The sequence below is a fragment of the Cyprinus carpio genome, chromosome A2, assembly GCF_018340385.1.
Source record: "Cyprinus carpio isolate SPL01 chromosome A2, ASM1834038v1, whole genome shotgun sequence".
Taxonomy (NCBI): Eukaryota; Metazoa; Chordata; class Actinopteri; order Cypriniformes; family Cyprinidae; genus Cyprinus; species Cyprinus carpio.
This window is the reverse complement of record NC_056573.1, coordinates 25,786,850-25,800,882: the sequence shown is the minus strand read 5'-3', so window position 1 is coordinate 25,800,882 and position 14,033 is coordinate 25,786,850. Positions and strand designations below refer to the sequence as shown.

The following is a 14,033-nucleotide window of genomic DNA, read 5'->3' as shown; positions in this document are numbered from 1 at the left end:
CATATCATATACACAGAGACACCAAATGTTCCAGGAGTTTAGAACACAGAATAGGACACATGCTTATTATATAATCGTATTTGAGTTGATGTATATATTTTTATTTATTATTATTTTTTAATTAACTATTTTTACCAAACCATGGAAAAACCATGTCATGCGGTGTTTCCTTATGCAAAGATTTGGTTTCAAAAACAGTATCAGTAAACTATTTCTTATGATTTTAAATCTGCATTGAACTTCAGATCGATCTCAAAGTAAAAGGCAGTACTAAAGTCTGATTTTGTGGTGAATGTGTTCAAATTTGATCATCTTAATTCAAGTGATGAAGGATTTTGAAAGTCTGACAGTGTTGAGCACTACTGTAAGGTTAACCCTGCATGGTGTAAATGTTTAAAAATAATTAACAGTTGCAAATAATCATTCATTAGAAATTTAGAAAAGTAATCAGTTACATTACTATAATAAAGTAATTGAAAAAGTAACACTACTATTATATTTTAAATAGGGTATCTTGTAATCTGTAACCTATTACATTTCCAAAGTAACCTTCCTAACACTAATCAGCAGTACACTCACATGCAGTCAGAAGTGGCATTTCTCAATGCACTCGCACAGGATTCACACACCGAGCTTCTGATCGAGGACAGCAGTGAAAATGAAGGGGTATTTGGGCTTTTTTATGCTGGTCGCTGCCCTCACGGCCTACATGTGGAGAGATACGTTTGATCCAGGTCAAGACAACAGCTTTTCGTGTTATTATGCTCATTTTATTATCAAATGCCATTTTCTAGTCCTTAATTTGCCACATGACTAATATAAACATGTCATACAGTAGCCTACTTTGTGGAATCCTAAAAAAAGATGTTTAAAGCGGTAACACTTTACAATAAGGTTCATTGGTTAACATTATTTAACTACTTTAGTTAACATGAACTAAGCATTAACAATATTTCTACAGCATTTATTAATCTTAGTTAATGTTGATTGATTCCTACTACTGCATATTAATACTGCATTATTAAAATCAAAAGTTGTGCTTGTTAACATTAGTTAATGCATTGTGAACTAACATGAACAATGAACAACTGTATTTTAATTAACTAACATCAACAAAGATTAATAAATACTGTAATACATGTATTGTTCATTGCTTGTTCATGTCAGTTAATATATTAACTAACCTTAACTAAAGTGCAGAGGTGGAAAGTAACGAATTACATTTACTCACGTTACTGTAATTGAGTAGCTTTTTTGTGTACTTCTACATTTAAAGTAATTTTTAAAACCTGTAATTTTAATTTCACTTAAGTATATTTTGTTTGAAGAATTGTACTTCACTACATTTTAAAACACATCAATTACTGAGTAAAAAAAAAAAAAAAAAAAATCTCCCTGGAAACTACTGCTGTAAATAATGGGCAGGAGAGCAAACTGGCGCTAAAATCACAAGAAAGATGCAGACGGACAAGAAAGGCATTAAAGGGTTACTCCACCCCAAAATGAAATTTTTGTCATTTAACCCCATGTCATCCCAACCCCTAAAAGCTTTGTTCCAGTGTTAATTTTGACAGGCCTTTTTGATTTAGTCTTAGTCTTTATCTTGAGACGAAAATGCTTAATAGTCTTAGTCACATTTTAGTCATTTGAGTCTTTCATAGTTTTAGTCTAGTTTTAGTCAACGAAAAGTCATTGCATTTTTGTCAACTTTTAGTCATTAATTTTAGTCAATATTTTAGTCAAACTGCAGTTACCAACATTTATTTTGGTAGCTAATTTATATGTAGTTATCTAACAAAAACAGTTATTAATTCTTCTCTCTTTAGACCAAATCAATTACCACTTGATTTGAATGATGGTTCACATTTTGGTAGCCTATCCATCCACTGCAGCTGCCATGCTGAGACTAGATATGCGAAAACCCCATATCCGATTGCAATCCAATGACAGGGACGCACATTTTGAAGGACAAGCCAGTAGCCTATAGGATGTATTTTGAATGTCCAGTAGTCCTCAAATAACATTATAGTCCCATCTCGTCCAGTTAACGAAGACGCGGCATAAATTTTGTCATAGTTTTTATCATCAGATATTAGGTTTAGCTCATCAATGTCTCGTCCTAGTCATAGAAAAAATGTTCGCTAACGAATATTTTTCGTCCTCGTCGACGAAATTAACACTGATTCGTTCGTCTTCGGAAAACAATTTAAGATATTTTGGATGAAAACCGGGAGGCTTGTGACTGTCCCATAGACTGCCGAGTAAATTACACTGTCAAGGTCCATAAAAGTATGAAAGACATCGTCAGAATACTCCATCTGCCATCAGTGATTCAATCTGAATTTTATGAAGCGACAAGAATACTTTTTGTATGCGAAGAAAACAAAAATAATGATTTTATTCAACAATTCGTCTCCTCTGTGTCTCTCCACATCACCGTAGCGCCATTTTGGAGAATATGAGCTGTACGCAGGCAGCACAGAACACAGAAAAGCGTATGCTGCTTGCATTCAGAACATTCAACTGCTTGCACTTCGGTGTGACAAGTCTGACACCATATACCTCTGAAAATAAATACAATTTAAATTCACGTCTCGCACACTTCAATGCACTTTGAATGGAACATATACGTTCGTGGTGGAATACCCTATAATGTCCACTTCGCAGGGCACTTACGTTCGAATAGAACAAAAGTCTGAAGCGATAAGAGAGACATACAAAATGTGCAGATAAGGGGGCCGCGAGGACTGGAATTGAGAACCGCTGCTTTTCTGGAACTTGACAGTGCAATTTACTGACATTCGGACAGTCACAAGCCTCCCGGTTTTCATCCAAAATATCTTAAATTGTGTTCCGAGGACGAACAAAGCTTTAAGGGGTTTGAAACGACATGGGGGTAAGTGATTAATGACAAAATATTAATTTTGGGCATGGAGTATCTCTTCAGTATAGTAGATACATACATAAAATAATATAAACATCAGTTGTCACTCTATATCCACCAATAATACGTCTTAGTAAGATGATATTTTTATGATTAAAACATTTAATGCAATGCAATACAATGATGATTGAGAGATGAACAAATAAATGTTCCTTAAAAGCCTAATAATCATATTTGAGACTCAAATTTGAACATGATTTTCAAAAAAATTATATATAGATGATAAAGTAAATCTAAGTCGCTCCAGTCCAGTAAGTGTTCATCTTGAAATATTACTAAAAATATGAAAGATATTCATATATTTACTTTATTAAAATCCATAAAGATTTGACAGCAAAGAACATGCAAAGCACATGTTTTGATCATGTTGATCATTTAGGGGCCTCAGAAATTTGAGCATCAAATATGATACAATAGGCTTTATAGTTAAGATTGCTTCTAGCTTTTATGTTTTGACCTTTATGGGAGTTCAAGCCTTAAGAAATCCAGTGATCAAGTGGTGGCTGGATTAAGTTACCTGAAAAGGAGTGGGATGTCCTGAAGTGTGTTCCTGCTCATAGAGTCTGTTCGGGGGGCCCGAGTGCTGATCACAGGGGCCAGTTCAGGGATTGGGGAGCAGATGGCCTACCATTATGCAAAGTTTGGAGCTCAGATCGTCATCACTGCCAGACGAGTAAATGCTTTAAAAACGGTCAGTTGTTTTGTCCCAGACCAGTTTTTAAACAATGGTGTATTATTGCCTTCAAAAACATATTTATGGCAAATAATGCAGAGGCTGTCAAAGCTGAGAACTTTTGGAATTCTATGTAAGGGGAGCAATAATACAATGATTTCACATGAAAGTAAAAACTGAGCAAATGAACATTAGAGATTTACAGAAATCATGCGCTGCCTGCCTCTGTCCTGTGGATGTTCAGGTGGTGCAGAAGTGTGAGAAACTGGGCGCTCAGAAGGTGATGTATGTGCCCGGAGACATGTCTGACCCCGCCGACCCCGAGAGAGTCTTTAAATACGCTGTGGAAAACCTGGGTGAGAACTGATTGCATCTCACATTGCATAAGAAATACACAAGCTATTTGGAATAATTTCTTCTGCTCTCCAAAGCTGCATTTACTGATTTAAAATACACATTGCTCCCAAAATCCTGACGTCCAGGGGCTATTGTGTTTTCCAGAAAATGTACTAAAATGAAAATCTAAGGCTATGATTTCATTGAATAAATATGGGCTCTGCACGTTTCAAAGTCAAAACATGGCACGGGTGCTTTTATATGAATGCATCTCTGAAGGGAACCGACTGTCTTCAGAAAAGTTTCTATGGCATTTTCTTTTCATCTCAACTATAATGCCTGATAATGTAGTATTTATGAGTGCCATCTAGTGGCAGAGAATGAATTAGCATTTTCAATAAGGCTTTCTGCTGTTTATGTTCAGACGAATGCGAATATTGACCCATGTTTTTACTCAGCAAACACAGTTGTAAATATGAAAAGAAGGTAATCTAGAGACAGTATAAGATAGTAATACTTATGTGTTTTCAATTAATATAAGAATTTATGTTTGATTCATCCCTTTTCTTAAAAATGGTTTAAAGACTGAAATGTGATGTTTATCATTTTATAAGACCTTTTGTGTTCTTGTGAACTGTAAATCATGTAATTTTGCGGTTTAATACTGTATGTTGCCATAGTTATTGCCCTGCCCTCACGCAGTGTTCAGTTTATTTGTGCAGCTCTTAAAAGGGGTCATAAAATCCCTAAACTGATTCTTAAAAATTTCTGCAGATACCTTGTACATAATTAAATACAATTCCTACCTTGATATTTGTGTTTTGAAAATGATTTGATTGACATTTCAAGTTGTATTTATTTTTATTTTTTTTTACTTGGGCTAGATAAATTTTATTTCGAGCTACCTAAATCTGAAGTGTGCCTTTCTGAAGGGCTGCCAGGGATTTTGAGATTTTGTGAGCCCTGGTACAATGAAAGTAGTAATATTGTGAAATATTTTTACAATTTTAAAATGAACCATTTTCTATTGTAATATACAGGTCCTTCTCAAAAAATTAGCATATTGTGAAAAAGTTCATTATTTTCCATAATGTAATGATAAAAATTAAACTTTCATATATTTTAGATTCATTGCACACCAACTGAAATATTTCAGGTCTTTTATTGTTTTAATACTGATGATTTTGGCATACAGCTCATGAAAACCCAAAATTCCTATCTCAAAAAAATTAGCATATTTCATCCGACCAATAAAAGAAAAGTGTTTTTTAATACAAAAAAAGTCAACCTTCAAATAATTATGTTCAGTTATGCACTCAATACTTGGTCGGGAATCTTTTTGCAGAAATGACTGCTTCAATGCGGCGTGGCATGGAGGCGATCAGCCTGTGGACCTGCTGAGGTGTTATGGAGGCCCAGGATGCTTCGATAGCGGCCTTAAGCTCATCCAGAGTGTTGGGTCTTGCGTCTCTCGTCTCAACTTTCTCTTCACAATATCCCACAGATTCTCTATGGGGTTCAGGTCAGGAGAGTTGGCAGGCCAATTGAGCACAGTAATACCATGGTCAGTAAACCATTTACCAGTGGTTTTGGCACTGTGAGCAGGTGCCAGGTCGTGCTGAAAAATGAAATCTTCATCTCCATAAAGCTTTTCAGCAGATGGAAGCATGAAGTGCTCCAAAATCTCCTGATAGCTAGCTGCATTGACCCTGCCCTTGATAAAACACAGTGGACCAACACCAGCAGCTGACATGGCACCCCAGACCATCACTGACTGTGGGTACTTGACACTGGACTTTTGGCATTTCCTTCTCCCCAGTCTTCCTCCAGACTCTGGCACCTTGATTTCCGAATGACATGCAAAATTTGCTTTCATCCGAAAAAAGTACTTTGGACCACTGAGCAACAGTCCAGTGCTGCTTCTCTGTAGCCCAGGTCAGGCGCTTCTGCCGCTGTTTCTGGTTCAAAAGCACACGCCTGTGCACGGTGGCTCCGGATGTTTCTAATCCAGACTCAGTCCACTGCTTCCGCAGGTCCCCCAAGGTCTGGAATCGGTCCTTCTCCACAATCTTCCTCAGGGTCCGGTCACCTCTTCTCGTTGTGCAGCATTTTTTGGCCACACTTTTCCTTCCCACAGACTTCCCCACTGAGGTGCCTTGATACAGCACTCTGGGAACAGCCTATTCGTTCAGAAATTTCTTTCTGTGTCTTACCCTCTCGCTTGAGGGTGTCAATGATGGCCTTCTGGGTTAACCTCTTACCCATGATTGCGGTTTTGAGTAATGAACCTTTTGCAGGTGTTTAGAGTTAATTAGTTGATTCAGATGATTAGGTTAATAGCTCGTTTAGAGAACGTTTTCATGATATGCTAATTTTTTGAGAAAGGAATTTTGGGTTTTCATGAGCTGTATGCCAAAATCATCAGTATTAAAACAATAAAAGACCTGAAATATTTCAGTTGGTGTGCAATGAATCTAAAATATATGAAAGTTTAATTTTTATCATTACATTATGGAAAATAATGAACTTTTTCACAATATGCTAATTTTTTTGAGAAGGACCTGTATAATAAAATGTGATTGCTGTGACCAAAGCAGGTTTTTCAACATCATTACTCGAGTCTTCAGTGTCACATGATCCTTCAGAAATCATTCTAATGAAATAAATATAGCCTTGGTGGGAGAAGAAAGGTCTATCAAAATCATAAAAAAAATCATAATTCTTCCAAACTTTGCCGAATGTATTCAGCATGATACTCCTGATATTCGTTTTGCAGGGGGGCTGGACTTTCTAGTGTTGAATCATGTTGGAAACATGAATATTGAACTCTGGAATGGAGACGCAGATCACGTCAGGTCACTCATGCAGGTGAAACACAGAATTTTGTTGCTGCAGTGCAACATGTGGATTTCTTTATTTTCTTTCCACACTGATCTCTCACTTGTTGCAGGTGAATTTTGTGAGTTTTGTGCAAATGGCCGCAGCAGCTTTTCCTGTTCTGGAAACGTCTGGTGGATCCATCATTGTAGTGTCTTCACTGGCAGGTGAGTCTTTAACTTTGTTGGTGCACGTTGAATTAATATTAATCTAAATTCAGTTTTTCTGCTGGAACTGAAAAAGTTAAAAGCACTTTTGGCTCTTTTCCTCCCTGATTCAGGTAAGCTGGCGAGTCCATTTGTGGCTCCATACACCTCGACCAAGTTTGCTATGAACGGATTCTTCGGGGCGCTGCAGAATGAACTGGCAATCAAGAAGAGCAACGTGTCTGTTTCCATCTTGATCCTCGGACTGATAGACACAGAAGCAGCCATGAATAAGATCAAGTTGGTTTTCTGTTTTAACACTTCACTGCAGACAAAAATCATGACTTTGTTTTGTATGTTTGGAATATCAGAAATGCTATGTATATATTCAGCCAAAGTAATAACTATTTTTAATTAACATAACCCTTTTTTCAAGTAAATTATATAATAATTACAACCTTTTTTTCATCAGCATTTCTCTCATACAGCAAACACAGTATTTTATGTTTTATAAATGCAACATGCCTCTGAATTTACAGTTTGTGCCTTAAATGTTTAATGTAGTTGCTGGCCATTTTAGAGAAATATTAGTAATCTTTATGTGTTACTGTTTTATGGGATATCTTAAAAAGGTTAAGAATTATGTTTATTTACAGTGGGTATAGAAAACAATCACCCCTTTTAAATTAATCACATTTTGTTGCTTTGCAGCCTGAAATGAAGGCGGACACAGTTTTATCCAGCTGTATTTATTCAGTGCAACTTATAACATACAAATGAAACATTTAACACTATGACAGAAAAAAAAAACAGAATCACTGAGTTGGAAAAATGTAAATAGTTTTCTGAGATGAATCTGAAGATAACCTAAAGAGAAACATTGAATTTGTTTTTAATTTACTTTTTTAATTATTATTTAAATATTATTTATTTATTAACATATTTATTATCATTAAGATGATCAGTTATTTATTTATTTTTTCTTTATTACCATTAAGTTAAGTTATTACTATTACTTATTAATTTATTTATTTACTTGTCTTTTGTGAAACCTGGTTTTTTTTTTTTTTTTTTGGGGGGGGGGGGGGTATATTGTTGAATAGTTAAAAAAAAAACATTTTAGTTAAATTGTTTGAAAAAGATAATTAAAACAAAGCAAAAAAAAAAGAAAAAAAGAAAAGAAAATATGCCATTATCACTTTGGTTATAACATGCAAATTAAGATGCAGTTTGCATTTGGTAATACATCACAGTAAGGTCCCATTTGTTAACATTAATTAACTGCATTGGTTAAAATAAATGAACAATGGAAAATAAATTCATTAATCTTCTGTGAATAATAATAATAACGTCTGTTAATATTATTTAATGGACCTGAGCAAACATGAACTAACAATGAACAGTATTTTTATTAACTAATGTTAACAAAGATACAAAGTGTTTTCTGTCCAGATCTTTCGAGGACATTGATGCGGTTCAAATGCAATCAATGTTCCATTCTATTCTGTGCATCACTCAAGATATTTTTAGGAAGCAGTTTATGAATTCATTTGCAGTTTGTCCTCAGGCTCATTTATCTTGTTACCTTGGTGATCTATTATAGTGGACAGAACAATGTGCTAAACATAACTATCGACACCAGACATCATGATTCATCGTTCAAGCAACTTCACACACATTGACACAACCGACTGACTGTAAAGGAACATGTCTGGGCCATAGTATTGTCTACACGACAATTAAGCACATTTTACTTGTCAGTTTGCATTAGTGCATTAATTTCACTGTCATACAGTCAATATGGTTTTTAAATGCATCATAGTAATTGGCTGAATCGCCCATAACTGTATTCTCTATCAAATCTCTCTGCAGAGGATTCAACACGATGACCGCCTATCCTGCCAGTGAAGCTGCTCTGAGCATCATCAAAGCCGGGGCGACCCGTCAGAAGGAGGCCTACTACCCCTGGTTCCACTACTTCACCTGCCTGATCAATAACATCTTCCCCTTCGGGAAGGATATTCTGCTATCAAGCCTCAGTGCGGAGAATAAAGAATAAAACATCTGCATAGTTCAGACATTAAAGCAACTGTATGTAAGGTTTTTACCTTGAAATATCAGTTTCAAAATCATTCCATACATCTGTTCTGAGAATGTGTAAGTTGGTTGAGCGGATCAGAAATTCTGCAAAAAAAGCTGATAGCTTTACACAGCAACAAATGCATGTGTACAGCTATCCGCTGTATTAGGACAGTGATATATTTACCACACTGAATTCCACTCACTTAACATTAGGAAGTGCGAAAGTCACAAAAATCCATAAAACTACATACAGTTGCTTTTACAAACAGGATTTTCATTATTTCCTAAGAACATATGCATTGTGATGAATTAATGTGCATTTGAGGCCATTTTTACGTTTTAGAAATTAAAAGACAGCAGGTTAAAAGACTATGCTTTTGCGATTTGAACTTGCAAATAGTTAATTGTATTCAGTTTATTAAACACTGCATCAGTTTGTGAGTCTGTATCCACAGTCTTCATTTAAAAACAAATGTGGAAATATTAACGTCAGACGTGGGATTTGCAAAACTTTAACAAAAAAGTCTTTCCCCTGTGTGATTCCTCCTCCCCCCCCCCCCCAAAAAAAAGCAATATAATTGGAGACCCAAACCACTTGATAAAACCACTGAAGGATGTAAAATCTGCAATTAAACACTTGTTCGTCTGGTTGTTGTGACACGTACAAATGGAAATGAATTGTCCCAATGTCTCGAAGTCATTTATAATTAAATATTTGAAAGCCTCCAACCAGTAAAGGCTTTTTCTGGTGAAGCTGTGCCAATATTTAAGTTTAAAGTATATCCATAATACAAACATTACATGTTATATGGGTCATACTGGTTAATGAGAAGCCATGAAAGCAAGGTCAAAACCATCAAGAGTCAATGTGAGGCATTGTAACTGTCTGTCAGGAGCTGATAACTGTTATAAGTGAAACATTAATCTTGCATATGACCACTTTTTGAGCTCAACTCCATGTCTGATTTTATGTACCTATCAGCTGCTGTATTTAAACACTTCAGATATCAGTCCTCATGCTGCCCTTGTTCTGTGAAATTAAATACAATAAAACAACAAGGTCAGCAGATAAACAGATTTATGGGAAGCAGAAAAAGCCTCAGCAATTTACATATGTTCAAGGACAGACTTTCAGTAATTTCTGACCACATCGTTTGTGTGTGTATTAATGGTAGTGTACAAAACAACACTTGAAACATTAATGAGCATTTACACAAAACATCAAATCTAACAGACAAAAAAAAAAAAAAAAAAAAAGACAAAACAGCCAAGACAAAAAAGACAAAACACATAAGAAATAAATAAATGAATAAAATAAAAACAAGTTAACAATTTTAATTTCACAGGATTAAAACAAATATGAAAATATTTTTATATTTCGTATTAAAAATATTTAAAGAACAATAAATAATAAATCAAATACTATTGAAAGAGGAAAGCAGATAATAGTATCACCACACTTTATAACCACACTCTGTTGTTGGCTGATATCGATGACGTGTTAATTCTCCCAAATATGATTTTGATAAAAAGATAAAAATAAAAAATAAAAAATCAAGTGAACATTCAAATGGTATTTGCTGTGTATCGCTGTACTTAAATGCATGTACAAAACATTGGAAAATGCTTGTGTGAGTAATCAGTCACTGAAAAAAAAAGAAACTATTCTACAATGGAATATTTACAATTAATGTATTGCTTGAAAAAAAACAAATTTAATAAAAAAATCACCAGAATCCATGGCTACTTTTAATTGGCCGTCGATGGTGAAGAAACTGTCCAGCTGAACTCAGACGTCTCTGCATCAGGCTTTAATGAGGGCCTGACTGCCACCAGCAGACACTCGCTGGAACCAGCTCGTTTCCATGGTGACCTGCTCATCCACAAGAGTTCTTTTCCAAGTGTGATAAAATAAATCCCAAATCAGCAAATATTTATTTATGATTATAAAACGGATAGTTCCAGTGCTTGATTCTGATTGGTTGAGCCGCGTTAGAAGCTATTGTAAATTACACTACAAACATACACCTTTGTTTACTTCTGTGTGTTGCTCGGCAACCACTTTGTTGGAACCACAATCGTTTCATAGGAACTACATTGTTTGGTGGAAGAATACGGTTTTTATTAATATCATTACACTTTATTTGCTCTGTTTTGTTCTGTGAAAGCTTACTACTGTACGTAGGTGGAATAACCATTTTATAAAAGCAATAAGCCCAGTGAAGCCGTGGTTTACAGTGAATTTATAACAGCTAAGGGGTGTTGTTAGGTACAACGTCGTACCTAACAACATGTTCCTTCGTGTTGTACCTAACAACGCTCCTTAGCTGTTATAAAGTCACTGTAAACCATGGCTTCTTGGGGCTTATTATTTTATTTAAGGCCATGTCAGTAGCAATGGCAAAAACAATTAATTTGCATAACTCAATCAGTTCAATCAATATCCTTTCTTTACAATGCTTACAATAATTAACAATTTTGTCTTAAAAAGTCAACATAAAAAATAAATAAATACTAAAACCACAATAATAACAATAACAACATCTATAATCATACAGAGTATTTCAACTTAACAACACAACATAAAATACAGTCTTTCAATCTTTACAAGTCTTTAAGTTGTCTGTTTATTATTAGAGACGAGGTAATGAAATTAGCAATGTTAATGAAAAAAATTAGACAGTTCTATTATTTAGCAAAACTTAAAAATGTCTAAAAATCATTGCATTTAATCCAAAAAATTATAAAACAAGAGTTGTTAATTTAAAGATGCACAAACACACTTTGCAAGCAGATGATTTACATGACACGAAACAACCACAAAAAACAAAAACAACAAAGACATTGACCAAACATATAAATAAATAAATTCAGTACATTTTATTTTTTTAAATAATCAAAATTTAAACAAGACCTTGACCAAAAAACAATAATAAATAAATAAAAAGCTAAAAAGAGAAAAAAATATGAAAAGTTAAAATGAACAATGACCCAATAAATAAATAAATAAATAAGAAGTTAAATAAAAGATAAGCAACCTTCCGAATTTCGATTTTTGCAGATACAGATATTTAATCTAACACAACAGATTTTTCAAGAGTGATTAAAGTTTCCAAATACTTATAGCTCCATAACAACGTCTAAATAAGAGATTAAATTGCACATTCAACCACACAGTGGCACTATAGGGTAAGAGATATTTGACCAATGGAAATCAATGGGTTGAAAACTATATTTTTACCTGTCACCCCTCATATTTCTTGCTCAAGGACACCTCAAAATTTACATCAGGGGCTATTTTTAGGCAGAACTGAGGTGGTGTGATTCATTCAGTGAATGCGGTGTTCCTCTGAGATTTGTGATACTAATTTTACATCAGCTGAAATATTAAACAGTCTGTATGTCTCATAAATCTCAGTGGTATTCGTGTGCTAAAACTTTTGTGTGATTACGATGGATTAAGGACAAATCTGTATGCATACTAACATCTACTATAGCAAATTAGATATCTGGAGGACACAACCTCGTACACTAGACTACTGTGATGTCCTTGATAAAGAAATCGTAACTGGATCAATGTCTCATTTTAACAATCTCTTTACAAATGATGGAGAGAATAAGCAGGAGGGGATTGATTTTTTTCTTGTCGTCTTCTTTGCAGAGAAATTCATTCTGATCTTATGGGGCTGTTAGTGAGATGTATGTGATGGGATGTTTGTGCGAGAGCTGTCCAAACCAAAGTTTTTGTTGATTAAAATCTGATCGGGACGGAGTGGCGATGGCAGAGACTCAGCACTTTGGTTTGCAGAGCTCAGCAAAACAAATGAACACTTGATCAGAGCAGAGAGATCCATCGCCATACAAACACACATCTGATATCTGCTGCAGGTTTCCTCCAGTGCTCCAGCGTTATTTACTGCAGAGCGGATTATGGGCAAATAATAGCACGTACAATCTAGCATGAAACAGTTTTCAGCTTTAACCCTCTGATTGTCCTCAGGAGGTGGTCTATATTTTGTTCTATATTTTAGTTCAATTATGTTTTTTATTTATTTTGACCTGAATATGAAATTTCCAACTAAAATAAAAAAGGTTACAGAAGTTATGAAAAATAAGATTTTACACTTTTATGTAAAATGTATATTTTCCAAAACATATTTACTCTAAAACTGTGAGAAAATGAAAGCCACAAATCTAAACAAGTTGTGTTCCAAATTTGAGGTTGATATTGCAAAAAAAGAGCTTGCGGTAATATTTTGTTTGGAGTGCAGTACCAAACATTTCCACTAGATGAATTTCTTTATTCCATTCATTTCCAAAGCAATAATTTTTGACAGCAAGGTGTACAAGTGTTACTATTTTTTCAGGACAATTTAACCTTTTGGAATCATGATTATGATTTTGTGTGTGTGTGTGTGTGTGTGTGTGTGTGTTCACATAGCAAGTGCCAAAACCTTTACCAAGTTTCAAACCATTCCATTTCATTTAAAAATTCAAAAAATTCTAAAACAACAACAATAGAACTAACATTTTCTAGTCAAGAAACAACCAAAGAGTGATATATTTTACCTTAAATAAATCAATATATATTCACAGTAACTCAAAGTAAATCAAAGTAAAAATAAAAGAAAACAAATTGCAATGTTTTACTTAATGTCGTGTATAAACAACGTCAGTGACACAAGCAATTTACATACTCTTTTTTCTTTAAACTATCAATTAAAAAAAAAAAAAAATAGATGAATATAAACAAATAAAATTTTGCCAAGTGAATATTACTCAATAGTTTTGATGATGACTTAAAGTAAATAAAAGACATACTGGATTTATTAAGGCTTTTAACACACAAGACATAAAGGGGATTAAATTCACTCTGCAAGTTTAAGATATTATATCACAGACATATTTATAATTTATACACCAATGCTAATGCTAACCAACATACTCATGACATCACTCTCTTAATAAAGTATCA

General features: G+C 34.4%; 1 protein-coding gene across 2 annotated transcripts; it reads left to right on the top strand.

Moving 5' to 3' along the window:
* The first annotated feature begins 567 nt into the window (after window positions 1–567).
* Window positions 568–9,499, top strand: hsd11b1lb (hydroxysteroid (11-beta) dehydrogenase 1-like b). 2 transcript variants are annotated; one of them, XM_042712552.1, is made up of 9 exons: window positions 568–734; window positions 3,505–3,635; window positions 3,862–3,973; window positions 6,730–6,821; window positions 6,904–6,997; window positions 7,111–7,276; window positions 8,849–9,077; window positions 9,115–9,118; window positions 9,218–9,499. In XM_042712552.1, the coding sequence occupies exons 1-7, from the start codon at window positions 659–661 to the stop codon at window positions 9,033–9,035; spliced, it is 858 nt and encodes a 285-aa protein (XP_042568486.1). In that variant the 5' UTR covers window positions 568–658; the 3' UTR covers window positions 9,036–9,077; window positions 9,115–9,118; window positions 9,218–9,499. The 2 variants fall into 2 exon arrangements, with proteins under 2 accessions (XP_042568486.1, XP_042568476.1); XM_042712542.1 differs by having other exon boundaries at window positions 8,849–9,499.
* The last annotated feature ends 4,534 nt before the right edge of the window (window positions 9,500–14,033 follow it).